The 27,954-nt window shown below is 42.6% G+C and overlaps 1 protein-coding gene across 4 annotated transcripts in view; it reads right to left on the minus strand.

Moving 5' to 3' along the window:
• The window catches only part of DISC1 (DISC1 scaffold protein), a 347,001-nt gene that overhangs the window by 229,657 nt on the left and 89,390 nt on the right, over positions 1–27,954 (minus strand). For all 4 annotated transcript variants that reach the window (XR_005357793.1, XR_005357794.1, XM_038533906.1 and 1 more), the window contains exons 4-5: positions 17,319–17,466; positions 1,771–1,900 (exon numbers count right to left, since the gene is read on the minus strand). Coding sequence is in view for 2 of the 4 variants with exons in the window: in XM_038533906.1 (XP_038389834.1) it covers positions 1,771–1,900; positions 17,319–17,466 (278 nt within the window). In the remaining 2 variants the exon portion in view is untranslated. The remainder of the gene's footprint in view (positions 1–1,770; positions 1,901–17,318; positions 17,467–27,954) is intronic.

A 27,954-nucleotide genomic window follows, 5' to 3' on the forward strand; every position in this document is an offset into this window, starting at 1 on the left:
TTTCTTATCTATCTCCCCATGCCCACCTCTACTAGAACATCAACTTCACAGAAATCCTAAGCATTTCAAACAGTATCTGGAATATAAGAGGCATTCAAACACCTGCTGAATAAATGAATATTCACGTTCCCCCAGAGTTCTGCTGAGAACATTCTCCTCAAACACTAAGTATCCCAGTCTAAAACTATTTTCTGTACATTCTGACATCATAAGGAATTATGCAGGCTACTGAAAAATATTGTAAATATTTTTCAAATATTGTTAATATTGTAAATATTAAATATTGTTCAAAACCAAAAGCCAGATTTCACATTTTCAGCTACCCAAAGTGATGTGGAGAACAAAAGCAAAAGACATATAAGAAAAATAATCAAATTTCCTTTGCAGTCCACTGACAAGTACTTGAGACAAGCAGGGTGACCTTCCTCCAGGAACTCAACTGCCTCAACGTGAATACTTTGCTAGAGGCAAAAAGCAACCCCAGCTTGACATTAGCTTGACTTCCAGGATTCTGTAAGTCTTCTTTAACATATAAAAATCCCTTCAGAAACTTCCTTTACCTCTACCCCCCAACAAAGATATATGTTATTAATCATCCTCCAAACATATGGCCCACTGATATACATCTGAAAGGTTTCATGACTAAGAATTTACTAGCAGTAAATGACTCCTCAAGGTCCTAGAAACCTTGCTTCCAAATTTCTTAGACTTACACTCTCCCCAAACCCCTTCCAACTTAAAAGCATATAATCAGTCACTCCTCAAACCCAATGAGGCTCTTTCTGCCCATGGGTCCTGTCTCCATGCTTTAATAAAACCACCTTTTTGCACCAAAGACATCTCAAGATTTCTTTCTTGACCCTTCGCTCCTGAACCCCATACATCACAACACAAACTTTTAGGACGATACTCACTGAATATAGACGTATTCAGTTTACTGGAGAATATTTTCAAGTTGTGATGGCTTTTGCCACCTTGCTGTTATGGGGACTTGGATGGGCAAGCTCAGGTAATAAGAATACTCTGAACCAGGGGGTAGGGATGGGAGGGCAGTCCAAGAACTCATCCAAGCCCATAAAACAGTCTAAACTCACTCCATTGTTTAGAACCTAAACCAAGATTTGCACTCAGGTGTTCAAGACCCATACTCTTCCTGGAAGTCACGTTGTCTTCCATAGATGCTCCCTGTTACCCTCCATTCCTGTCTCGAGACCGTAGGTTCCAGGTCGTATGGACCCAACTTCAAGGGTCCCTGCCTCAGGCAGGGGGAGTCCACTTCCAGAGCACCTGATAGCCTCCTGCCTTAACTCTGTGCTGCATCTAGACTTCTGGCCCCTGAGTGGTTCCTGGCCACCACTCTGGGCCAATCTGGAACTTTCATGTGATATCTACTGGTTTTTCCCAGACACGCTAGCCTTGCCCAGCCCACACTTACAACTCTGCCCCCTGACAACTGCTCCTCACACTTCAACTCAATACAATTTTCCATGAAGGATTTTCACAGAACACATTTCTTCCTGCCTTTCAAAAGAACCTCATAAAGATCAAAATGATCAGAGGTGACAAATTGGCCTGGCAGACAAGGAAAGCATATTCAAAAAGTAATGAGGAATATTGAAAATGGGCACAAACACCGCTGAGCTTTCAACCCCTCTTTGTGGAATGAGATTCCTACCAGCCCTCCAGCCAACTCCACCCATCTCTCTCTTTTGGACTTCACGGGTGGCTGGCCAAAGCTCTCATTTCTCTGAGCATCCTTCCCCTGCTCACCTGCAGCTGCCGCTTCTCCTGAAGAAGCCAGTCTCGTCTGGTGATGGACACACGCAGGGTGTCCTGAGCAGTGGGCTCCCACAGCTTCGGCTCCATCCTGGGGGTGGTATGGGGGTCATCACTGCAGGCCCTTAAAGTACAATATGCATGTTAATACAGATGTGAAGAAACTGAAATCCTTGGAGCTACAAAACTGTCCAGAGAAAGAAATTTCACAAAGTGGCCGCCAGCTGTTCTCATCTTTGGCGGGTCAGAGGAACTAGGTCCCTAAAGTAAGTTTCTGTTTTAATTACATTCTGTTGGGGATTTTGCTTTTACCCAAAGCCAAACTGCTATTTTTAGGCCTGCCCTGTCCCGTCCTATGGCCCCTAATCACATATACTATCTACGTGCTGACACTGTCCAACGCACACCAGATTTTAAAGACTTCGAATGAAAACAAAGAGTGCAAAATATTTCTATAATTTTTGTGTTTATCACATATTGGAATGATCATATTTTCGATGAACTGGGTTGCATTAAATATATTGTAAAATTAACTTCACCTGTTTCTTCTTGCATCTATTTAGTGTGGCTACTGGATAATCTGAAATCATGTCTATGGTTTGCATTGTATTTTATTGGACAGTGCTGGCTTGATCATTCAGACAGAGCCAAATGCCAGGGGCCGGTCGTGGCTGCAGAGATTAAAAAGAGCTGTGACTGATCCACAGATGCTTGGGGTCAGAGCTTCTCAGAAAAGGCTTGCTAAAAGACTGTCAAAAACCACTTAAAATCTGGCTCTGTCAGGAGCTGGCACATTTGGTCAAAGCAGTGCTGGGGGAAATGCAGCACAGGCTTGATTGAGGCTTTGCAGGGGTCTTGAAGACATTTACCCTTAACGGATGACAAATTCATCCTTAAAGTATTCAATTTCTAACTCGATGCAGTTGGACAGAAAAAAAATATATACCCCAAGCAAAAATTTATGTCAAACCTATGTCAACCATTCAGGGAAACTAAGTTTAGGAAAACATCACCAACTAAAAAAGCGAATGACAAGTTGGGAAAAATAATACTGGCCATGTACCATAAAAAGGAAAAATATTTCTAATTTCAAGAGTCCTATTGAACCAAGAAGATAAAGACGAACACATCTATCAGAAATTCAAACAGGTGTGCATAGGTGGCTAAGTCGGTTAAGTGGCCAGTGGCCGACTCCTGGTTTCAGCTCAAGTCATGATCTCTGGGTCCTGGGATCAAGCCCCACATCAGGCTCCCTGCTTGGCAGGGAGTCTGCTCAAGGATTCTCCCTCTCCCTCCCCCTGCTCATGCTCCTTCTCTCTCTCTGTCTCTCTCTCTCTCTTTCTCTCTCTCTAACATGAATGAATAAGTCTTTTTAAAAATCCAACCAAAGGGGCGGCCCCGGTGGCCCAGTGGTTTAGCGCCACCTTTGGTCCAGGGTGTGATCCCAGAGAGCCGGGATTGAGTCCCACGTCGGGCTCCCTGCATGGAGCCTGTCTCTCTCTCTGTTTCTCTCTCTCTCTCTCTGTGTCTGTCATGAATAAATAAATAAAATCCTTTTAAAAAAATAAAAAATAAATTAAAATCCAACCAAAGGAATTACAAAGAGTTAAGGAAAATGTTTACCATCAAAAACACTTTTCAATGCAAATCCAAACACCACAAAATATCACTTTTCACTTAAGTGGCAAATGTTTTCAGGGACCATCATTGCTTGGTGAGAGAAGGGAAAAGGAATTTAGCATAAAATACAACATAACTTCGGATCCTATATTCCCACTTCTAAGAATTCATCATATGTAAATAATTACAGATGTGCACAAAGGTTAGCTATAAAAATAACACATTTTTTAGTAGCCCCAAACTGAAAACACACAATTGTGTCCCCAAATGAGGAGCAAAGCAGTAAGCCATGGCACAGCTACACAAAGAAGGGTTATGCAGCCACTAAAATTAGGTCACCAAAGAAGATGTAACCACTGGAAAATGATCTCTATCTATTGCTATTTTTTTCAGTCAGCTATTATGATAATATGTAGAATACAAAACAACTATTGTAAAAAAAATGTATACAAAATATAGGAAAACATCCACCAAAATGTTATCAGCTCTCACCTCTGGGTCATAGAATTATTTCTTTTGGCCAATTTTTTATTTTCTAAGTTTTCTATAATGAGCATATGTTATTTCTAATACTATAGTGGAAATGCTTTCTACCATATACATTAAGTAGCCATACTATTGACTTAAATAGTTTCACATAGCCAATTGTCATAGCCCTTGGACAAAATAGACATGTCTGTTTGAAATAAATCACATTTCATATGTAAAAGATCAAGGGCAAAGTAGGTGTCTATAGCTTCTGATAGTCTGAGGCATAAAGGACACCTGTCCCTTCCTCCCCTGGAATCTCCTTCCAGATAGCTGGAACTTGGCTGCCACATATATTGACTTCAGGGCTCATCAAGCAGGAACATGAAGCTTCCCGTTCTTATTTGTACAATCATATAGAGCCTCACTCCCTCCATGTTTCTCAGAAAAGAAAATGAGCAACTCATTTTTTTAGATTCCATTTATGAATGGATTTATATGGTATTTGTCTTTCTCAGTATAACTTATTTCACTTAGCATAATACCCTCTATGTCCATCCACAGTCACAAATGGCACAATGTCATTCTTTTTGATGGCTGCCTAATATTCCTGTGTGTGTGTGTGTGTGTGTGTGTGTGTACACCACATTTTTCTTAACCATTTGTGTGTTTATGGACATTTAGGCTGCTTGGCTATTGTAAATAATACTGCAATAAACATAGAGGTACATACATCTTTTCAGGTTAGTGTTCTCCTTTTTTCTGGGTAAATATCCAATGAATAAACAAACAAAAAGCAGAATCAGACCTATAAATACAGAGAATGAACTGATGGTTGCCAGAGGGGTGGGGGTGGGATGTTGGGCTAAATGGGTAAAGGAGAGAGGGAGGTACAGGCCTCTAGTTACAGGATAAGTAAGTCACAGGATACAAGACAGCACAAAGAACACAGTCAATGATATCGTAATTGCCATGTAATAGGATGGATGGTAGCTACACTTGTGGTAAACTTAGCATAATGTATAAACTTGTCAAATCACTAAATCATACACCTGAAACTAATGTAGCATATTGCATCAGCTGTAAGAGGAAGGAAGGAAGGAAGGAAGGAAGGAAGGAAGGAAGGAAGGAAGGAAGGAAGGAAGGAAGGAAGGAAGGAAGGAAGGAAGGAAGGAAGGAAGGAAGGAAGGGAGGGAGGGAGGAAGGAAATGAGTAACTCATCCTAACATCTGTGCTGTTCATCTCCTTTCACTTCCAGCCCATTTCATTCATTCATTTAGAAAAAGAAAACACTATTAAGCCCACCCATCCTGTGCTGTGGTTCGTCCTTGGTGCTAGGGACCCAGCAGTAAACAAGACTTGGTTCCCGCACAAGAGCAGGGAAGGCAAACACACCAAAAGGAAAATACAAGGTAATAGACAAATGCTCAACCCAAGGTTCAAACCAATTATTATAGGAGTTCCAAGGTAAGAGTGAGTCTCCCACTTCCTAAATCTTAACGTGGCATTTACAAATGAGTGAGCCCACCAAGCACCGCAATGAAGCAGCACTACTATTTTTAGAAACAATGGTAGAAAATATGTCACCTCAGCTCTTCTAAGTTCGGAAGCAGCAGCTACAGAAAAGGGAACCTTGCTGGTATTCGTGGGCCTGACACAGATTCGGGTTCTCTGAATAATCTCAAAACCACTTACTTATTGTAACAGACCTTGCAATTTAGAAATTTATTTTAGGACCTGTTACTCTGATTCATGTGTGTAAAGGCAAATCACAGTAATAATTGTAAAAAAAATGCTTAATCTGATGATAATAAACTAGTACGAACGGAGAATTTTCTGTACACTGGACACATCACTTTTAGCACACTCACTTCTCACTACAGACCAAGGAGGAACATATTATTATCACAGTTTTGTCACTGAGGAAGCAGTGGCAGAGGAGATTCAGTGACTTGCTCTTGGCCACCAGGAGAACCAGCAGAAGAATCGAGGGGTCAGGGATGCATCCTACTGATCCCCACTTTCTGGCCTTTCCTGGACAGTGTGCCATTTGGGCTCTTGGCAAGATTATCAGCTCCGTTTCCTCCTAGTTTCTAGGCCTGTGCCACCCACACCCACAGATTAAGTCCCCTTGCTATTGAGCAGGGCCAGCTGAGAATGACAGGGAGGGAGGTGACCAGGGTTTGAGTACTAGTCCTACCTTTTTCTTGCTACGTGTCCTTGGATTTATCAAAGCTCTCTGAACCTTACCTTCCTCGTTTTTAAAATGAGGATGGTGATGAAAACAATGATGCCTTCCCTGTGTGGCTGATTATGGGGGTCACCATCAGTTCATTCACCAAATGAGCACTGTGCCCCTGCTCTGTGCAGGCCCCACCCTTGCATCAGGTGTGAGGAAGGAGGCAGAGCCCCTCTAACCTCAGGGAGATGCCTGTTTGCTGTCCCTCAAGTCCCCATACTTGCAGGGAACATGAGATCTGTGTGCATGTCCAGTGGACAGTGTCCTCTCCAGGGTAATGAAGATGAAAAAGAAAATGTTTCTGAGGATCTTCACATGGATCAGAAGAGGAAGTCTCTAGAACAAAACCATCATCAGCTATTGCCATCTGTGGGAATGGGACATGCTTCCTATCCCTGGGCTCCAGGGTCTTGGCCATCATAGCCACTCTCTCCGGAATGAGAGCCTAAGGAAGGGAGAGACCCAGCTTCACTTCGTGTGGTTCCCAGTGCTCACACTGAGTAGGGGCTTAGCAAATATGTGTTGAATGATTTAATGAGCCCACGGCCTAGAAAATCCAGAAGTCGTTTACATTCAGCTTTCTGTTGCATTTGGATCATTTCTTTGCACTAATTTATTTCTCCATTTGCTCTGCTTATGCAAATACTAAGAGTTTCCTGAATTTCCTAAATAGATACCATCTGGGTCAGGTTGGGAGTTACTGAAGGAAATCAACATAGAATTGAAAATTAGCTACAGAGGAGCTACAGGTGCAGAACTGGGAATTCTCCATATTATTGTTAATCACATTCATTACTTAATCCATAAGAAAAGCCCCTGTGATTAACCAAAACTCCTCTCTCTGTCTCATACACTTTGACTCCAGGTGTAGAAAGTCATCCACAGATGGCTGTGTGGCAGCCCCAGGACACACTGTAGCTCCGTAATGAAGCGGGGGACAGGTTTCCATCATTGAGATGTTCAGTCCTCTGAGCCATACTCCCTCTTCCTTCTATCATGTTGCTCCCTTTATATTTAATAATTCTCCATGTGTAATCCCTAATGTCAGTACAAATTAGCATTGCTGCTATAAACTAATCAGTATGTAAGATGAGCAAATCCCTCAGGGGCCAGAATTAACAACACGAGGGTTGGAATGTTAGAACAGGCCTGGGTGCCAGCAGGGACTCGGGGTCTCTAAGATCCTGCTCTCCACCTCCCAGTTTCTTACAGGCCCCCATTGGGGCTGCTCAGTGCTGGAAATATCCTTTGGCCTTTCTCCTTTGTCTTTTCCACTAACCATTTAAAGGAAAAACCCAATTTGTTAAATAAGATCCTATATCACTGAAACCAGTGAGAGCATATCTCATCCCAATGACCCCCATATACCACGTGACTTTTGTGCATGTGTAGTTCAGTAATAATGAGAAAAGAATGAAATGCCCTCTGGGAATCAACATTTCCAGAGCCAGGTGGTTAATCAACATTTCAGCCAGGTGTGTGCCTGAGATGAACCTACATCACCACCTCCTCCCTAGCAGCACCCTGAATCCCTAGAGCCTCCAGCACCCTCCTTTTGCTCTAAGGGTTGCCTTCAGAAACATGGGGAGTGAGAATGCTATAGGGCAGAGGAGAGGCCGGACAATACACCTGCTAGGACATTCCGTATCAGAATGGCTCATGGAAGTGCCCATGGTTTAGACAGCTGTACGTATAACACAGAAGATCCCTTTCTCAGACAGGAATACCAGTCTTCACAATGCCAGAAAAAGTGCTATTTTGTGCCACTTCTGGAATCAAAGAATTTTAGTCAAGGAAAAAAAAAAAACAACATTTACCAAGGCCAATGCTTTCATTATTACAGTTTGGAAAACTTGAGTTCAGATGACTATTTTGGGCAACAAGAGCCAAGTACAGCCCTTCTGAATACCTTTACTCATTGCTGCTCCCCATGGATGACCATTCAAACAAATTTATGTCATATGACTTCTGTGCTTCCATCCCTCCCTTTTTGGGAAGATGGTGAGAAAGAAGTGGTTTGGGCCAGTCATTGAATCACTGAAGTATGGTTTAGGTCTGGAAATAGCTCTTCATCCAACAGAGTGTCATAAATTAGTAAGGCCACTGTGATAGTACAAATGCTGTAAAAATGCCTGGCATAATTCAGATAACTGTACAGTTCTGCCTATATATATATCTATGATTTGGGTCTGAAGAGTAAAGAGAATGGAGTAAAAGTCATATTCCTTAGGAAATCTAGCAACATTGTTTTATACAGTCTTACCCCACTCAGAAATGACTGTCCTGCAAAGAGGGGCACATGAATATTTGTTTGGGTTTATAACAGCTATGCTCAACACAATGGCTTTAGGACAGACTTCAGTTGAATTTGAGCAAAGAGGATGGCATGAGAGACCTTTATCTGGAAGATGATATTTATAACCCACTAATTCTAAAACAACTTCTGAGGAGTATTCTGTGGCTCATCCCATCTATTCTTCTCTTCTGTTCCTATCTCAAGTTGATGACAAAGGCTCAGTAGTGGGTTTCCTGGGAGTGCAACACACGCCATCCTAGTGACATCTGACTCCTGACCTTGAGTCTCAATTCAGGTTCAGAAACATACCCTGGTGTGTTCTGGTAAGAATAACCATTGTTACATCTTACCATAACATAGGCATCTTGTGTTATACCTCTGTAAAATGTGTCTATAATAGTTACTTTCTCAGCTTACACAATGTATCTCCATTCCCAGCTGTGAACTTAGAGCTGGTTGTCTCTTCCCTAAATACCATGGTGGGAAGGTCCTGACATGACAATAAAGAATCACATGTTTCAAAGGGAACAGAGGAAGACCTGGTCAGAGGAAAAATGACTCAGTCCAGAAGCATCACCAACTACAAACATTTATCTCCCCTGTTCCCACCTGAAAGGAAGTATGTGAGCAGGAAATATTTGGACAGGCAAACCAGAGCTCTGCCTTGATAAGCCCCATTGGAAAACCATTGTCTATCTTTGTTTTTAAACTTTGTTATATTTTGTCTACTTGTGCTTTAAGTTATCCACTGGGAAACAGTCTTTGATAAAGGATATTTTGCATGATGCCCTACACACACACACACACACACACACACACACACAGACACACACACACGGAATTTAAGTTGTGAGTATGACCGATTTTAAAGTACATATTGGTGAAGGTCTGGTGGGAAAATACATGGGATATATAGTCAGAGAAATGCATAATATTAATGAGAAAATTATCAGTCATATGTGTGATAGTTGGCCAAACTTCTCTCTTAGGAGAAAGAAAAAAATAATTCTTTTGATTGAAGGAAAGATATAGCAGGAAGAGGGACACCTGGGTGGCTCAGTGGTTGAGCATCTGCCTTCAGCTCAAGGCGTGATCCCGGAGTCCCAGGATTGAGTCCCACATCGGGTTCCCTGCAGGGAGCCTGCTTCTCCTCTCTCTGCCTATGTCTCTGTCTCTGTCTCTGTCTCTGTCTCTGTCTCTCTCTCTCTGTGCCTCTCATGAATAAATAAATAACATCTTTAAAAAAAAAGATATAGCAGGAATAGTTGCCCCTCTGTTCCCTTCTGATCATTGCTATAGCAGGATATTGAAATGTGATTTTCCAGTTGTTCCAGAATAAGAAGCTAAAGCTGAAGAACACAGGCCCAAACGCTCTACATTCTAAATTCTAACAGTAGAGTAGGGTGCCCTACCCTGGGGGCTACACAAGCAACGCTACCACAATCAACTAGCACTCAACACACACACCCGTTGGCCATGTAGGAAATAGAGTTTTCATGAAAGATGCTTCTTCTTCTCCTTTCCCCAGTCTCACATGGGGGCAAAGAGGGAATAAACGCTCCCACTCAAACTAAACAGAAACAAAAAAATCCAGTGGACCCGCTCATAAAGATTGGAAGTGTCCTGCAAGCAGGAAGATTGACATGTGATTCTCCTACATGAATGTCTTTCTAAATTTGGGTTGTCTTAATACAAAGTCTGAGACAAGGATCTGAGTTTGGGCTATTTTCTGGAGAAGTGAGTCCCAAGAAACTAAGAGTGAGGGAGCGAGATGCAGGAAAAGTCAGTAAAGGCACATTATTGAGCTGAGCACCATAGGGGCAACTAGGGCTTAATCCCACCAGGAATCATATCTGGAAAAAAACCTCCACATCTGAGGTACCTCCACATCTGAGGTATGTGGAACATACCTCAGAACTATCCCCATAGAGACTGGGTAGGCTGGCACATTTATCTACCAACTCCCACACCCGTGGGGACATTACCCACTCCCTGTCCTCACAAGCTTCACAGAAAGCCCCATGGCACATATCCCTGTTGGGTGCCTGAAGTGGACAAAACTTCCCGCAGCTGGAGTGAAAATAGGAGGGAGGCCAAGGGACTGGGACACAGGGGGCATCAAGTGTCTGTTGCAACATATACTTACACAACAGACTTTCTGATGTATCACTGGCCCTTCAACGGGGACAAAGAAACTGGAGAGCCATGGCAAGGCAGAGGGGGTCTATAACAAGGCAGCCTGAGTGCTGACCATTCAGTATGACAAAGACATGTGAACTTCCCATGAATCAAATAGACATTGCAAAAGTTACCTTCCCAAAAAGTGTGCCCATTGGACAAGGGGACCTACAGAAAGAGGCTAAGTAATATCTAAAAAGGGGTGGTTGCAATTCACATCAGGATCTGGGCAGTGGGGAAGGCCTGTGGTATTGTCTAGAGAACCCACACATGAGTGCCATAAGGCAATGAGCATGCCTATATGCACGAGGTGTCCCAGCCTGTTAGCCAGGGAAGCAGCAATGACCAGCAAGAAGAGGGTTACAGACAATGGACAGGGAGAGACTTGAAACAGATATATAATGAAAGTTTCAAACTAGACGGGGCTGGATGAACATTGGTAACTGAAAATGGCCCAAACATTTGTCTTATCTGCCCAAGATATTAAAAAAAAAAAAATAGGATGATGTATTCAACAGAGCACAACAGAGACTGGAGAATAGTAAAACCACAGAGTGTTTGTTCCTCCGCTAACTAGAGACACCCCTGAACCAGTTATCTTACTGAGCAGCGCAGGACCATCCACTAGGGTAAGACCACCAACCGGGCCAGGGTGCCACACCATGCGAGGGCTGATACCTGCCGTTAGAAAAGCCTGGTTAGCCCGTGAAGGCAGCAGCTGAAACTCTCTGGGCTGCAGAAAGGACCTGAAGAAACTGAGTGCGGTTCAGGGTGACACCACAAGACTCAGAGAACTACACTTGATCTCAGCCAAAAGGCTGAGAGGCAGTGAGTCTCAGAGAATTAAACAGTAGTTTTTAAAAAGTTGAACGCAGATTATTAAGAACAAACTGACAATAAAAACTAAAAATGAAGTACAGCACCTGATTGTACTTGGGTGTTTACATTTCCTTAAATCTTATTCTAAACAAAATTTTCTTAACCTGAGATGCAAAGACACCCTCCCAAAAAAGATGCCCCCCCCCCAAGAGTGAATGGATAAGCCTCAGAAGACCTGCAAGTCTCTTGAAACTGCGTGCAATCATTTGCATGGTTGTACATACGTGGTTTGGTAATGGAAGGAGTCTATAGTTATCATCAGATTCTCAAATAATAGGGATCTCAAAAAGCACTTATTTGTGTTATTCATAAGTACTGAAAATTTCCCATGTTGGTACAACTATTTCATTTCTACAGGAAAAGCATCGTTCATCAGAAAGTATCCTATTTCCTCCATGATTCAGAGAGAGCTCCTGGCCTGTGAGAAACTTTTTGCCCTGGTCTGTCCTGGCTCCTCCAGGCTGTGTGAGCTCCGGCCCCACACCATGACCCCTAGTGGCCCCTGTGAGAACTGCAGCCACAGTCCCAGGTTTAGAGGAAACCCGAGTCCAAATAATTCTGTTGAGGACACGTCACAGGCTAGCTGGGCAGTTGGCGCATTGAAAGATAACTTTCTAAAGCTTATTAATAACTATATAATTCTGTTAATATGCATTAGAAAAATCTAAAAGTTGATTTTGAGTCATTATTTTCTTTTTTTAAAGATATTTATTTATTTATTTATTTGAGAGAGAGCAGAGTGAGAAAGAGATCACAAGCAGGAGGGAGGGACAGAAGAAGAATGAGAAGCAGACCCCCTCCTGAGCAGAAAGCCCGATATAGGGCTCGATCCCAGGACCCCGGGATCATGACTTGAGCCTAAGGCAGACACTTAACCAACAGAGCCACCCAGGCGCCCTGAGTCATTATTTTCTTACTGTGTTAATAATAGGATGGGTGAATTTGGTGAAGAAAAGCCACAATTATACATAAATAACTGAAGTTTGGAAATAGTGATCCAATTCAACCCTCTCATTTTCTGATGAAGGTAGCGAAGTGTGAAGAAGTGAGGAAATTACGCCCAGTCATATATAGCTGGTAAGAAGAGAAGGGACCAGAAGGGAGGCTGTTGACCTGTAATCTAGGGTTCTATCAAGATACTACAAAAGTTCTTCTTGCTGGAAATGTTGGAAAAAGGGCTGAAGGAGCATTTTATCTAGGGCAACTGAACCACATTAGAGTGAAGATTCTCTCTCTCTCTCTCCATAGATATTCACATGTATCTTTGTGAACCTGTATATAGATACATCCACATATGATCATATTCATTCATTCAATGAATGTTTATGGAATACCTATTTGGGGTCAGCCACTGTTCTAGTCTTCAGGAATAAAAAGATAAATACAGGGCAGCCCTGGTGGCTCAGCGGTTTAGCACCGCCTTCAGCCCAGGGCGTGATACTGGAGACCCGGGATCGAATCCCATGTCAGGCTCCCTGCATGGAGCCTGCTTCTTCCTCTGCCTGTGTCTCTCTCTCCCTCTCTCTCTCTCATAATTAAATAAATATAATCTTTTTAAAAAAAGATAAATACAACCCAGTCTTGTTCTCAAGGAGCTCACAGTCTGAAGAGTAGACTAATATTCAAGGAAATAGATTTATTTATTTAAGACCCAAGGCAGGGATGAGGTAATTAAATGTGCTCCAGTAATTCAAGAGGGAGATGATGTGACTTCAGGACAAGGCTTCAAAAGGATGGTAGCTGAGCTGAATCTCAAAGAAAGAGTAAGAGGTAATTAACAGTGGGGCATGTGCAAGATCATAGAATCCAGAGACATTCACAACATGTAGGTGATTTCTAATACTTCAGTGAGTGTGGATTGCAGCTGGTGAAGGGCTAGTCAAATTCTGGGCTGCTGAGAAGCAGAGCAGGAGCTGGATTGGAAAAGTTTTGGATGACATGCTAAGTAATCAGCATGGATGCTGAGGACAATTGGGCATGACATGATATTTCCACTTGTGGTGCTGTGGAGGGTGAATGAGAGGGAATAATGTTGGAATCAAAAACACCAGCAAGGAGACCACTGTGATAATCCAGATTAGAAACTCTGAGGGGCGTCTGGGTGGCTCAGTTGGCTGGGCATCCGATTCTTGATTTCGGCTCAGGTCATGATCTCAGGGTCATGAGATCAAGTCCCACATTCGGTTCTGTACTGAGCATGGAAGCTGTTTAAGATTTTTCTCTCTGCCCCCTGCCACACACACACATACACACACACTCAGATGGGCACGTGTTCTCTCTCCAAAAAAAAGAAAGAAGAAGAAAGAAAGAAAGAAAGAAAGAAAGAAAGAAAGAAAGAAAGAAAGAAAGAAATTAATTCTGAGTGACATATGAGTGAGCAACGTAAGTGGGAATGAGATAAGGTTAGACAATAGGATGAACAATGAAATTGGAAGTAAGTTAAAAGGAGGGGCCATGTATGTCTCAGAGTTCCTACGTGGGTAACTGGGTAAATGACATAAGTCACTGAGGTTGGGGCTGTAGGAGAGGGGGCTGGTTGAGGAGAAGGCCAATAAATCTAATCATTTAAAGATAAATTTAGTAAAGGCAAAGACAAAAGATAGTAAATTTTTTAGGATAGAATAAAGATATACTAAACTTAATAAAAGTCAGGGAGATGTTCAATAAAAGCCAAATGGTAGACTGGAACTCTGAAGAGGGATCAAGGCTATGGATATCAAATTAGTATGTTAATGGTGCTGGAAGCATGGAAGTATTTGAGATCACCCAGAATAAGAATATGTAAAGTGAGAAGACAGGATAGGCTACAACAGAAGACAGAGTAACAACCATATCAAGAAGACGGGGTGAGGAAAAGATGCTCACAAGAGGTTGAGAAGAATGGCCAGCAAGGTAGCAAGACCAGGAAAGGGCAAGTCCTGAAAGCCTAGGGGAGAGAGTCTTGGGAACGAATATGATTGATACAAAGTTCCAGACCATGCAGTGATACAGAGCAGAATATGAAGTGAAAATGCCCTTTAAATCTAACAGAACATTATTGCTGACTGTAGCAGTGATAGGGATAGAAATCAGATGACAGATAAAAATCAGGTCAGAGGGCAGCCCAGGTGGCTCAGTGGTTTAGCACCGCCTTCGGCCCGGGGCATGATCCTGGAGATCTGGGATGGAGTCCTATGTCAGGCTCCCTGTATGGAGCCTGCTTCTCCCCTTGCCTGTGTCTCTGCCTCTCTCTCTCTCTCTCTGTTTCTCTCTCTCTCTCTCTCTCTCTCTATCTGTGTGTGTGTGTGTGTGTGTGTGTGTCTCATGAACAAGTAAATAAAATCTTAGAAAAAAAAAAAAAACAGGTCAGAAATCAGTTCATAGAGGTCAGATCCCATTCACTCCAAAGTGAACAGGAACTAAAAACACAGTGTGCAGGCAACCCCTTGAGGAAAGGGGCAAGGGATAACAGGTAACAAGGTAAGCTGACAGTTTACCTTGGCTTAATAAACGGTTAATAAAGGCCTATACTTTTATGGGGAACATATTAAATTGAGTTCTATGAAACTGACATCTTTATAAGTCACAGTCAGATATAAGGAATGTCAGATGGTATAACCTGAGTGAGGATGGGTGATACTGTGTTTTAGTTCATCGCATTCTCTGAGAAATTTGCCCAAGATCATAACTAACACATCGCTCTCCGTTCAAATCACATGTAGGCTAAAAGACCATAATTGAAAACCCTTTGCCAGCTCAGACTCGGGCAGCTCAGCGAGCTAGTTCCAGGCTGGGACTCGCACCAGCCAGCTCTGCGCCCAGACTCAGCACCCACCTGCTAGGGTCTGCAACCTCTCCTGGGCGTAGCACAAATATAAATACAGATGACAATCATGCTGATCTCCATATAGATAGCGATAAAAAATGGCTCTACCTCCTAGAATTGCCTTGAGGATTAAATGAGTTCCTGCCTGTCCATCGCAGGAGGAATAGGCAAGCAAAATGTGGCCACCCTCACAATGTAATATTACTCAGCCTTCCAAAGGAAGAAAATTCTGACCCATGGCATGACATGGATGAACCCTGAGGACATTATGCTCAGTGAAACAAGGACAAATAGTGTGTGATTCCACTTACATGAGGTCTCCAGATGTCAAAATCAGAGAGACAGAAAGTAGGATGGTGGTTGGCTGGGGCTGAGAGCAGGATGGGGAGTGGGGAGTTCAGGTTTATTAAGGACAGAGTCTCAGTTTGGGAAGAAGACAAGAGTTCTCAAGACGGATGGTGGTGATGGTGGCACAACAATGTGGATGAACTTTATGTCTCTGATCTGTACACTTAAAAATGGCTGAAATGGGGGCAGCCCGGGTGGCTCAGCGGTTTAGCGCTGCCTTCAGCCCAGGGTGTGATCCTGGAGACCCGGGATCAAGTCCCACGTCAGGCTCCCTGCATGGAGCCTGCTTATCCCTCTGCCTCTCTCTCTCTCTCTCTCTCTCTCTCTCTCTCTGTGTTGTCTCTCACGAATAAATAAATAAAATCTTTTTAAAAAATGACTGAAATGGTAAATTTTATGTTACATACACTTTATCACAATAAAAATGAAAGAAATAGTTAATTCCTAAAGCACTTAGTAACTATTATGCAAATAGAAACTAAATACAAAAAGAAAAAAAAAGAAACTAAATACATTGAAGTAAATAGAAGCTCAATACATTGGCAGATGTTAAAAATGACTCAAGACAGGAACGAAAGACAAGAAAGAACCCCAAAGAACCAAAGAAAGAAAGAATTCAGTAAAAAGTCAAGTTGGGAAGGACCCCATGCGAGAAAAGGAGAGGAAATGAAGTGATATGTCAAAGTAGGATGAAAAAAAATGAATAGAAACAAGGAGGTGGAATCCATCTGCTCCTGAAGAAGCCCAGTAAAAGTTCACTTAACAAATATTTGTAAGGAAGCACCTACCAGGTGCCAGGCACTCGGCTACGTGCTACCAGCAAAACTGCAGGGCAAGAATATGAGAAAATAATTGGCATCACTGTTAAGACAGGCTGTAGGGAGGCACCAAGAGAAATTGAAAGTAGGATGCCATGTACATTTAATAAGAATGAGCCAGATAATCTTCCGATTATCTGGGCTACCTGGAAGTTGGAAATACAATGTAACTGCTGTGGCCACGTTTACACCTAAGTAGAAGCAGACCTAACTGTGATCAGGTTAACAGCATTCATCACAAACCTGCTTGCTTGCAAGCCTTTACCCAGGAGAGAGGCAACAGGCAGGTAGATGAGAGCAGTTGTCCTCAGACTTTCCAGACACACCAGTGCCTGGGGCCCACCCCAGGGAGCCTGACTTGGTCGGTCTGGGTGGAAGCTGGACATTTAAAAACTCTCCAGGTGATTCCAACACACAGCCAGGATTGAGAGCCACTGAGTTAGAAAGAGCATTTGTTCCCTGTATACCACCGATCCCGGGGAAGCTCTGGGTAGCAGAAACAGCGAAGGTTGATCAGGAGCCGGAAGTGAGAGTCCATAAGCATCAGGCAGAGAGGACCACCTGTGGATCTTACAGGCTTAACACATGACAGAAGGCCAAGCAGCTCCTGACAAGACGAAGTCCACCCACCCTCAAGAAGGTTTGCTTCCCAGAGGAAGCTTAGCACCCAGACCCTTGGGGAGGGTCTCTCCCTGTCAATTAGTAGAAATTGCTTCTCAGGGGAGCATGACCCACACCAGTCGCTCACTCTGGAGGCACCCTCACCTGCCTGACCAACAAATGAATGCTTCCCAGGAAAAAGCAGCTGAGGGTCTTCCTAGCAAAACCACTCCCAGCTCTTCACTATGTGGGAGCCAGGACAGCAAAGTGGGGGCGATCCCAAGTACTCACGGAGTGGCCCCATGGCACACGGCTGCTTGGGCCTGTGCGTGCAGGTGGCCCAGGAGGCTGCAGAGGGCTGGCTGCCTGGAAGGAAGCTGGAAGTGCAGGCTGTTCTTCTCTTTCTCCAGCTCTTCCAATCTGTGTCTTAATGCCTCAGCTGGAAACCGAAAATGTGAGAGAGAGGAATAAAAAACCGTGTAACTCAAGGTGGGCAACCCCAGCCAGTGTTCACCTTAATGACTGAACACAATGGCCCCTGCTTCCCTGGCCAGCACCTTTGTCTCTCAGCTGGTGCTTTGAAGAATCTTCCTTTTAGTGACGTCACAGCCTCTCTGTTTTTTATTCTTCCTCAAGTTAGAATGTACAGTTTATGTATTTATAGCATGGTCCTAATTATGATCATCCCGTAGGAGGGTACGTATTAATTATTTTTAAAACCATGGTCTTCACTTGGGAGAAAACTTGCTAAGTTTGATGAGTTTTATGTCTATAATTGAAAAATGTTGGTGCCCGCACTTGGATTTTAAGAATGTTTCCTTAGAAACTGCCCATCAAGATAGAATCAGGTACAATTATTAAAGGCATAGAAGCGATGTTCCAGTTCTATGTTGCAGATGACCATATAGCCACCTCTGTTATAAGGAGGGGTCTTATTATTTTTTTAATGACCTTAAGTTTCCCCAGACAAGGTACAATACAGAATCACTGTAAAACAATTTTTATCTAACAAAGTAAACTTCAGAAATTGGAATCCTCTCAAATGAGAACTTACCTTCATAACCAAACACCTAAAGAATGGGAAAGTCTCCCATAAAGCTATTTTTGCAGAAATATAAGGACTGAGTGTATAAATACCATCCATCAGATCTTCCCTCCTGCTAATCCTTGCAAGGTGAAGGGGCAGAAACTTTGATGGGCTCCACTCTTGGGCAGTATGTGGATCCCAGGCAGTCACCTCTGGCCATGAGCGCCTACCGCTTACCCTTGGCATGCAATGCAAACATTATCCTCTGTGTGTGCCATGATGAGAAGATGTTTGGAGGCTCTACCCTAGATCACACTCCTGTACATTTCCATGCTCTACAGGCATTTTCCAACTAGGCCATTTCTATAAGACCCAATTTTAAGTTAAAACTCTGTTTCCAACAAACTTGCTATTTTTTAAAGATTTGTTTGTTTGTTTGTTTGTTTGTTTGATAAAGAGAGGAGAGAGAGAACATGTAGGGAGAGGGGCAGAGGGATCAGGAGAGAGAAAATCCTCATCAGACTCCTCCCTGAGTGTAGAGCCAGACACGGGGACTCAATCCCAGGACCCAGAGATCGTGACCTGAAATCAAAACAAATGTTTAACTGACTAAGCCACCCAGGCACTCCAACAAGGTCGTTATTTCTAAAATACTTTGAACAAAACTTTGTGTTGTATACCAGCAGAGGCCAACACTAATCACAGTGCACCCCTTGACATGACACTTCTCCCATGTTGGCCCCCTCCCAAGACACACACCTGGGAGGACGAAAGGCAGGCCTCAGGTGTGATGGGCAGCAAACAACCTCTCCATTAACTTGCCATATTCAGTGGGACCAACAGCCAGGAACATGCCAAGAGAATTCGCCAAGGATTCATTCTAACGGCATCAAAAAGGGTCATTTATTTGCTTCAAGACCCAGTCACAGGTAACTGCCAATGGCTCTCAGTTTGTTCCACCTTCTTCAAAGTGACAGTTGGAGCTAATCCAGACACCACACCTACAACACACAGTGCAGTCTGGCCTGGCAGTTCTCCCAGAATAACACCAAAAACACATCTATTCCCTAACACCAAGCTTCAAACTTTTTTTAAAAAAATTATTATATTTCATTTTAATTAATTTTTAATAAATTTTAATTATTTTTAAAAGGTTTTATTTATTTATTCATGAGAGACACAGAGAGAGGCAGAGACATAGGCAGAGGGAGAAGCAGGCTTCCTGCAGGGAGCCTGATGTGGGACCCGAACCCAGGATCCCAAGATCACACCCTGAGCCAAAGGCAGATGCTCAACCACTGAGCCACCCAAGTACCCCAAATTTTAATTATTTAATTAATTTTACTACTTAATTATTTACTTAATCTGTACTATAAAAAAACTGCCATGAAAAGCAATAAATTTCTTATGTTAAGTGCTTTTTGTTTGTTTTTTATTTATTTATTTTTTTTATGTTATGTGCTTTAAAAGAACATCTTTGTGCTGTTGTCACATGGTGGTAAAGATGTGTGAAGACACTATTACATGGAGATAAAGACAAAGCCTGTGTTTGTACCTCAGCCCTGTCATTCCTAGTTGTCTGACCTTCCAGCTACTTAACCTTTCTACACTTCAGTTTGCTAATCTGTGGAATCAGGACTAATAATATCTACGTCCTAAGGTTCCCTGAGGATTAAATGAGATAATCTACTGCAAAGCGTTTAGCAGCATGCCAGGCAGCCAGCATGTGTCCGAGGGGTTGGTGATCATAGTTAGTAGTGCCATGAAGTAGTGGCCTTGAGGTTGGCAAAGCCGTTAAACACCCAGCCTGGCCTCCCTCTGCCGCCAGCCATATCCTAAAACTGGACCCCCCTCCCCCCACCCTCCACTGCCCAGAGAAAAGCCCTCAGAGACTACAAGCTGATCCAGCAAAACAAAACCCCGGGAACGGTAAAGTGGCTGCCAAAAATCACAGTCACAGTGAATTTCAAAGGGAAATATAAATTATCCCGGGAAATACTGGTGATTAGCTGTGCTGTGCATTGCCACTCACCCCGAAAGAGTGACATCTACAGTTATTTCCATGTTATGATTGGAAAGGTGCACCAGGACAGTCAACACCAATTTTATAGCTTATTGTCCCCACTCTATAAATGGCCTCCTTCCCCAGCTTCTCAAGTGGCTATCTGCTACATGGGGCTCCACCCCACAGTTGGCAACACCTCTGATTAGCATTAGGGTGTGTTCTACTAGTTCCCTCAAAGTACACCGCTATTCACTAATTTGATATTGCAGGCAGAGGGAGCTCCCAACCAGGGCAAAGGCCCTGAGGTAGCAAACAAAGGGGAGAGGTGGGTGGGGTGGGCTTGGTCATCAGCAAGGACTGAGTTTAGCTGGAGGGAAAGGGGAGCCCCTGGAAGGTGTTGAGCAGTGGAGTGACATGATTGACTCTCGCCAGGATACATGGAGCTCCACTGGGAAGAGACCATCAAGAGCAGAAGCCCAGAGACTAGTCACACAGTTATTGCAGTTCCCTGGACCTACAAATGGTGGAAAGTGCCAGGATTTCGGATATTCTCTGACAGATGGGACACTGAGAACGGAAGATGACAGAGGTCAAAGTGACCCCAATGTCTGTGGCCTGAACAACCAGGGTGAGATAACTTGCTATGAGCAGACCTGGGTGAGTCTGCTGTTCCTTCTGCCAGAAACACCCCCCACAGAGGCCCGGGAAGCCCTACTGCCTGCTCGGATCTCAGTACCCTCTGGTGGGCTCCCCAGGCTCTATGCACACCCAGACTTCTACCCTCTCAAGAGCCTCACACTTGTCTCCTCGCGCTCAAGGCCTCTTGTGTTCATGACAGACGAACCATGTCACCATGCTTGTCACTGTTTAAAGACCACATGGGGCTGCTGCCAGGCTCAGAGTTAGCACACACAAAACATGTCCAGCTAAACTCAAAATAGGTTTCCTCATGGTGTTTCTTGTTTGGTGAGTTTTCTTAACCACTTTACACCATCTTCATTAGCTACTAAATGAACATAATGATGTAAAACTCATCAAGTCGAAAATGAAATCCACTGACTACCTTGCACAAGTTTACTCTCTGCCACAGGCCCTGACTGGGTCCCTGCTGGCCAGGCCTACAGCTTTGGGTTCTTGGACTTGTTGCTATCTATACCTCTACATCCTCGTGGTGTCCACCGCACTCCCACCTTCTTCCCCATTTCCACTGCCTCCAGCCAGCAATGTCACCCTCACATCTGCAGGACAAGTCACCTCTCTGCCTAAAAGCCCACTCTGGGATGCCTGGGTGGCTCAGCAGTTAACACCTGCCTTCAGTTCAAGGCGTGGTCCTGGAGTCCCGGGATCAAGCCCCAGCATCGGGGTCCCCTCAAGAATCCTGCTTCTCCCTCTGCCTATGTCTGTGTATCTCTCATGAATAAATAAAATAAAATAAAACAAAACAAAACAAAACAAAACAAAATAAAATAAAATAAAACCCACATTTCTCTGGCATTCTTACAGGGGGCCTGCAGAGTGCCCTTTATCGCGTTCAGTCATAGACAAGACAACGAATGAGAGAGAACAGACTGAGAAATGCAGAGACACCAGCTATGCCCCCACACCGTGCCAGACCCCTCCACACATGTACCACAGAATGTTCTCAGAATTCTGGAGGACTCTGCCTAGCCACCAGAATAGAAGCCAAACATCTGTGTCTGGCGTTCAACGCCACCAGCAAGCTTGCTCAGCCTTGCTCTCTCTTCTCCCACAGACACTCTGCGCCTGAGTGACGTAGGAATAGGTCACTGGAAAGAACAGGGAATCACAGCATTGAGAATCTGGGCACCTGAATTCTATCACTGGCTTCAGTGCCAAGCATAGTTTTGACAAATCACTTCCCCCATTAATGTCTCAGAGATTCATCTGGTAGGTGGGATGAACATCTCCCTGAGGTGTTTAATGAAATCATGGATGTTATCAAACAGTAAAGAGGTATATTGGGAACAGCCTTGCCTTTGTCAGCTTGAGCTGCTATAACAGAATACCAGGACTAGGAAGCTTACCAGTAAACATTCATTTCTCACAGCATGGGAGCTGGAAGTCTGAGATCACAGAGGCAGCATGGTAGGGTTCTGGGGAGAGCTCGTCTTCAGGTGGCAGATGGCCAACTTCTTGCTAAGCCTTCATATGACAAATAGAGACTGAACTGGCCTCTTCTTATAAGGGCACTAATCATACTCATGGGAGCTCCACTCTCATGACCTGCTCACGTGCCAAAGACCCCATCTCCATTGGGATTAGGCTTCACCATTTGGGTTTGGGGGATACAAACATTCAGAACATGCACACCTCAAAGGGAGAAAGGAGGAGTTTCAGCCAGAGTAGCCCACTTTTTCCATTAATATGGGTACTATGGAAAAATGTTTCCTCTGGGGGAAAGGAGTGTTTGGAAATGTTGGAAAATAGTATTTTTCACCTCCTAAAAACCATGCTTATTCATTATTCCCTCAATTAACAAGTATTTCTGATAACTTGGTATTGCCAGACCATAGGGCTACAAAGATGAGCAAGACACACTGCTAGTTCTTAAGGAACTCAGGGACTGTGGACAGGTGTCAAAATTACAAAAAGGTCTTTTCGTGTCTTTCTGTGCAGAAAAGGTGGCAGCAACATGCCCCATTAGTAGAAGGGGGTCATAAAGAAGCACAAAGGTAGTGTGCCCACCAGCACCTAGGGCTGGGGAAGGGAGGCAGGGGGGCTCGGGAAGCCACACAAAAGCAGGCAATGGCATGCTGGGTGCTGTACCCATTGGTACCTGAGGATGAGACACTGAAGGGAAATGGGGAGCATGTGGGAGGTAGCCAAGAACATGAGAGATAGGTTACAGTAAGAAATAAATAAACTGATAGAACAAGTAAGTAAATATTATGGAGGATAGAGAGAGCCAGGTTCCTTAGTATTGGAGAAGATACAATTATGGGAAGGGGTAAGAGCAGAAAGTACAAGGTGTGTTGTATTGGAACTGGAAGCACTGGTATGATCTAATGGTTTTTAATACAGATATTCACACTGAGAAGTGGAAAGAGTTATAGATGTGTGTTTGTTTGCAATTGCATATATTTTCTGTCTTTACCCGCCAAGAAAGCCTAGAAGCAACAATCCCCAGAAACAAGAAGCACACCAAGCACATAGAACCTGATTTCCAAACACCATCCTCTATGAAAGGAATCAGACCCCTTCAGAGAAAAGGTTGATTGTAGGCCTGAGGCAGGGCCAGAATCTGAAGATCTCGTTGTATCAAAAAATTAGGACATGTCCAAGGACTGATGGGAAACATGTCCATAAAGTATAAGAGTCCATAAAATGCAAGGACCTCCCATAGGCCCAATCTGGGATCATTTCAGAATCAAATAAATAATACTATTAATGAAGAACACCCATCGAATAGAATAGAAACCTATATATCCATGCTAATAGAATTCCAACTAATAAAAAGGAATTTGTGGGAGATGGGCAGGGGATGGGTTAAATGGGTGATGGGCATTAGGAAGGCACTTCTGTTGAGCACTAGGTGTTATATGTAAGTGATGAATCACTAAATTATCCTTCTGAAATCAGTACTGTACTGACAGTACATGTCATCTAACTAACTAGAATTTAAATAAAAATTTGAAAAAAAAAAGGAATGGCATTTTGGTGAGGTGCAGTGTAATCTTAGAATATCTCCCCACAAGATACTAATCAATTTTCAAAGGATAAATGGTATCTTTGTGGTGGAAAGACTTGGAAAGCACCAGCATAACCAGATGGTCAAGATATCCATCATCAGGGGTGGCATGATGGATCTACCTCATGTGACACTAAGAGAGATATGCCAACAAGTACACTGCTTCATTTCCATAATGTTCTCGTCAGGGCTGCATGACCTGAGTCTAGTCATGAGGAGACATCAGTGGGCCCAGGTTGAAGGTCATCTGACAAAATATAAGGTCTGCACTCCTTAAAACTTCCAAGGACATAAAAGACTTGAGTGCTGAGAATCATTCTGAATAGGAGAGTAAAAAGACATAACTACACACAATGTGTGAACCTTTTCCGAACCAGAAAGAAGAAAGGAACAATGGTGGCATTGCTGGTGAAATGCACATGAAGTCTGTAGACCGGATAGGGGCAGTTTATTAGTGTTGCCAGTTGGTGGCCTGTGATTGTCCTTGTTTGGGGAAAGAGCCAAGCAGGTACACAGGGCCACTAGGGCATCATGTCTGCAGCTCACTCACTGTCAGTGGTCAGAAAGAAGACAGTGACAATGGATATGTGTATCCACTTGGGGAACCAGAGCAAGGGAGATATGCGAGTTCTTTGTGCTATACTTACAACTCTTCTGTGAGTGGAAAATTATTTTATTATTTTAAATTTGTATTTTTAATAATAATTGTCTAACTTTTTAAATATTTATTTTTAAATTACTATTTAAAAAAATATAGGGTGCCTGGGTAACTCAGTCAGTTTGGAGTCTGACTCTTGGTTTCGGCTTGGGTCATGGTCTCAGGTGATAGATCAAGCCCTAACTGGGCTCAATACTTAGTAGGGAATCTGCTTGAGATTCTCTCTCTCCCTTTTCCTCTGCCCCTCACCCAAATGTGTGAGTCTCTCTCAATAAATAAATAAATAAATAAATAAATAAATAAATAAATTTATAATAAATATTATATAAATATTTATTTATATAATATTTATATATTATATTTATATATTATATTTATATATACATAAATATTTATTTATTTATTTATCTATCTATTTATTAAAAATATAGAGAGAAAGTGTTGCCTAAGTGGCTCAGTCAGTCAAGTGTCTGCCTTTGGTTCAGGTCATGATCCCAGGGTCCTGGGATTGAGCCTCCCATTGGGCTCCCTGCTGCATGGGGAGCCTGCTTCTCCCTGTCACTCTGCCTACCACTCACCCTGCTTGTGTTCTTTCTCTCTGTGTCAAATAAATAAAATCTTTAAAAGATGATAGATAGATAGATAGATAGATAGATAGATAGATAGACAGCACTATTAAATGCTATATTTGTGACTATCATGTCCCTTTATTAATATGAATCCTGCTGTGTGTTTAAGAAAATTTCTCCTATCATTCTATCTGGCCCACTGGTTGAGGAAATGTAATTCACTTTCTTGGTCTTTTCTTTCTTTTAAACCTTTACAAGCTTTCTGTAGACATTATTCATCTGATTTCAGTTTGTAGCTCAAGATTTAAAGCCAGAATTGTAGAGAGTGGTGCACACAGCAAATGCTGATTAAATGTGGTCCACTGACCATCTGAATGATAGAACAATAATAATATTAGAAATCTTGGTTGCATTTTGTAAATACAGCTGGATAGTAAAAACAAACACTCAAAGTTAACTAGAGAAGACATTATCAAGTGCTAAGCAAAATGATGCTTTAAATAATAGGTCCTAATTGATACAATGTATTCAATTTATGGATCTAACATGCATTACTTTTAGGATCTCTGCAATAAAAATGCTAAACACCATCTCATCCCATTTTGGACCAAGTCGATGCATTTTTTTGATGTCACTACAATATATTTATTAATGTTTAATTGAGGGTCAGTGCTCATCTGTATTCCTTAGCACATCAATACTAAGTGCCTGTTACTTTGAGGCTGCAATTTGGAAACAGAACAAAAGAAAAGTACTTTCTACATCTATGAATAAATAAGCAAATAATCATTTACAGAGCAGCAAGAAATCTTCACACATAAAGGCAACCTGCTAAACAGATTCAATTTCTGCTGCCTTGCTCTGTCTGTGGGACAGAGCCATATTCTTGACTGTGTGGCCATTCTGCATTCTGAGGAGCTCCTTAAAGCAGAGAAGCAATCAATGTCTTCATAAGTCATTTTTCCTTGGTTTTTACATAATGGCCACGAAATGCTATTCATTGAGAGTTGAATATTCTAATATTTCCACATTACCATACACATCACGTGCAGATGACCAGTTTACAAAGGATTCAACTGTAATAAAACATATTTCAGACTAACCTGAGTGCAACTGAGCCAGTCTTTGACATTTCACAATGCTGGACTTTTGTCGGATTCATTATCATAAAAATCAGCCACTGTTGGGGCACTGAAGACTTCAGGCATAATCATTTTCGTGCATCTGTTGCATGCCCCACACCATAGACATTATTTCTGAGCCTCACAAAAACTTGTAGAGCAGGAATACAAACACAGAAACTAAATTGCAGAGAATCGAAGTAAAGTGTCTAAGGCCTCACAATGAGATCACAGCAAAATCAGAATTTGAACCTTGATCTTTTCTGTACCAAACTCTGGGCTTTTTCTTTTATACCTCCCAGGAGTCATCCTTGAAGCAGTACCTGCTCCTTAGAGTTTCCCTAGCTACACAGGGGTCTTGTCTGCTGATTCATTTGTCTGGGTCCCTGGAGACCATAGGACCCACAGAGCAGAGCCTGAGCCTCATTCATCTCTGCCTTGCCAATATCTAGAATTCAGTGCTAGGCACTTGATAGCAGTACTGTGTAAATGCTGAGTAAATAAATGACTCTTTCTACTTGGATGAGGATTTGTGGAGACACAGAAGAACAGCAACCATCTTATGAGCACTGCTATTACCAAGTGCCAATCATTTTAATCCTCACAATGATGTCAGGAGGAAGACAGGATTTGTTTCCACTCTGCTGATCAAAAGACTGAGGCTATGAAAAGTTAACGAAATTTTTCTAGATTAGTCGCACAGCTGTGTGACTCAGAAATAAAGCCAATATCTGCTGACTCCAGAACCTGTGCTCTTCACCACTGTGTCCTACGGGCTAGATCATATCCTATGGTATACACCATACCCTTGAAATACACACCTGAATGCATGATACAAATGCAAACTATTCTATCGTCTCATTGGCTGCTTCATCCACCTCTTTCTCACAGAAAGCCGCCAGTAGCCAAAACAAATGAACAAACTGGCAAAAGTGGAAAGAGCCTCAGATCCAATTTAAGGGACATGGTTAAATAAATAAGAGCCTATCATCTCAGGGAATGCTATGTAGCAAGTCAAAAGCCAGTTAGAAAAACTATGCAGAAATATTTTCAAGTTACAAGAGAGAAAAGCAATATGCAAAATTGTAGGTAGATATAATCTATACTTTTATGATTACCAATATGTTTAAAAAAACAAACAGGTGGAACGAAGAGTCTTGCCAATCAGTCAGTGTGGCTGGGTGACTTTCTTTCAATTTCTTACAAAATAGGCTGTAAAATCTTGAGTTACTTATTATTTAGAAAAGTGCTATATCTTTTAAGTAGCCTACTGGTTTCTTATTCTACCCTTTGATTTCTGCATAATAATAGAGATTTGCTTTCTCAAATTCTTAATGCTAAACTGCTTAGGGTAAGCTTTGGTTTCCCTGGGACACCGGTCTTTTCAATGTACACCAAAGAAGATTTCTAGAAATGTTGTATTTTAAGCCAGCCACTGTGAGGAAGAAAGACTGAGAAATCACTGTGGTTGTGGGATAAAAGAAAAAACAAACATTTGAGGGAGATAGAAAAATTTTGGAAAAAAAAAATTTGGAAGACAAACAATAATTTAACTGTGGATACTTAACTACTCAGCACTTAGTCTGTCACCTTGCTCTTCATACACATTTGTTGATTTGCTCTGAATTATTTCAGCCGAATATTTGTTTTGAAGCATCTGTTCTTCCCCAGCAAGAATTTACAAGCAAAATAAACTGTGAGGGATCAAAATAACAAAAGTAATGCAAGTTCCAGGTACTTCCCCAGATCTGGGGTGTGTCATACGACCAGCAAGCTGAATGAGCGTGTATGAGTGTGCACACATGCAATGTCAATAGGCTTGAAAACAATGCTTAAAG

This window comes from Canis lupus, chromosome 4, assembly GCF_011100685.1.
Source record: "Canis lupus familiaris isolate Mischka breed German Shepherd chromosome 4, alternate assembly UU_Cfam_GSD_1.0, whole genome shotgun sequence".
Lineage (NCBI taxonomy): Eukaryota > Metazoa > Chordata > Mammalia > Carnivora > Canidae > Canis > Canis lupus.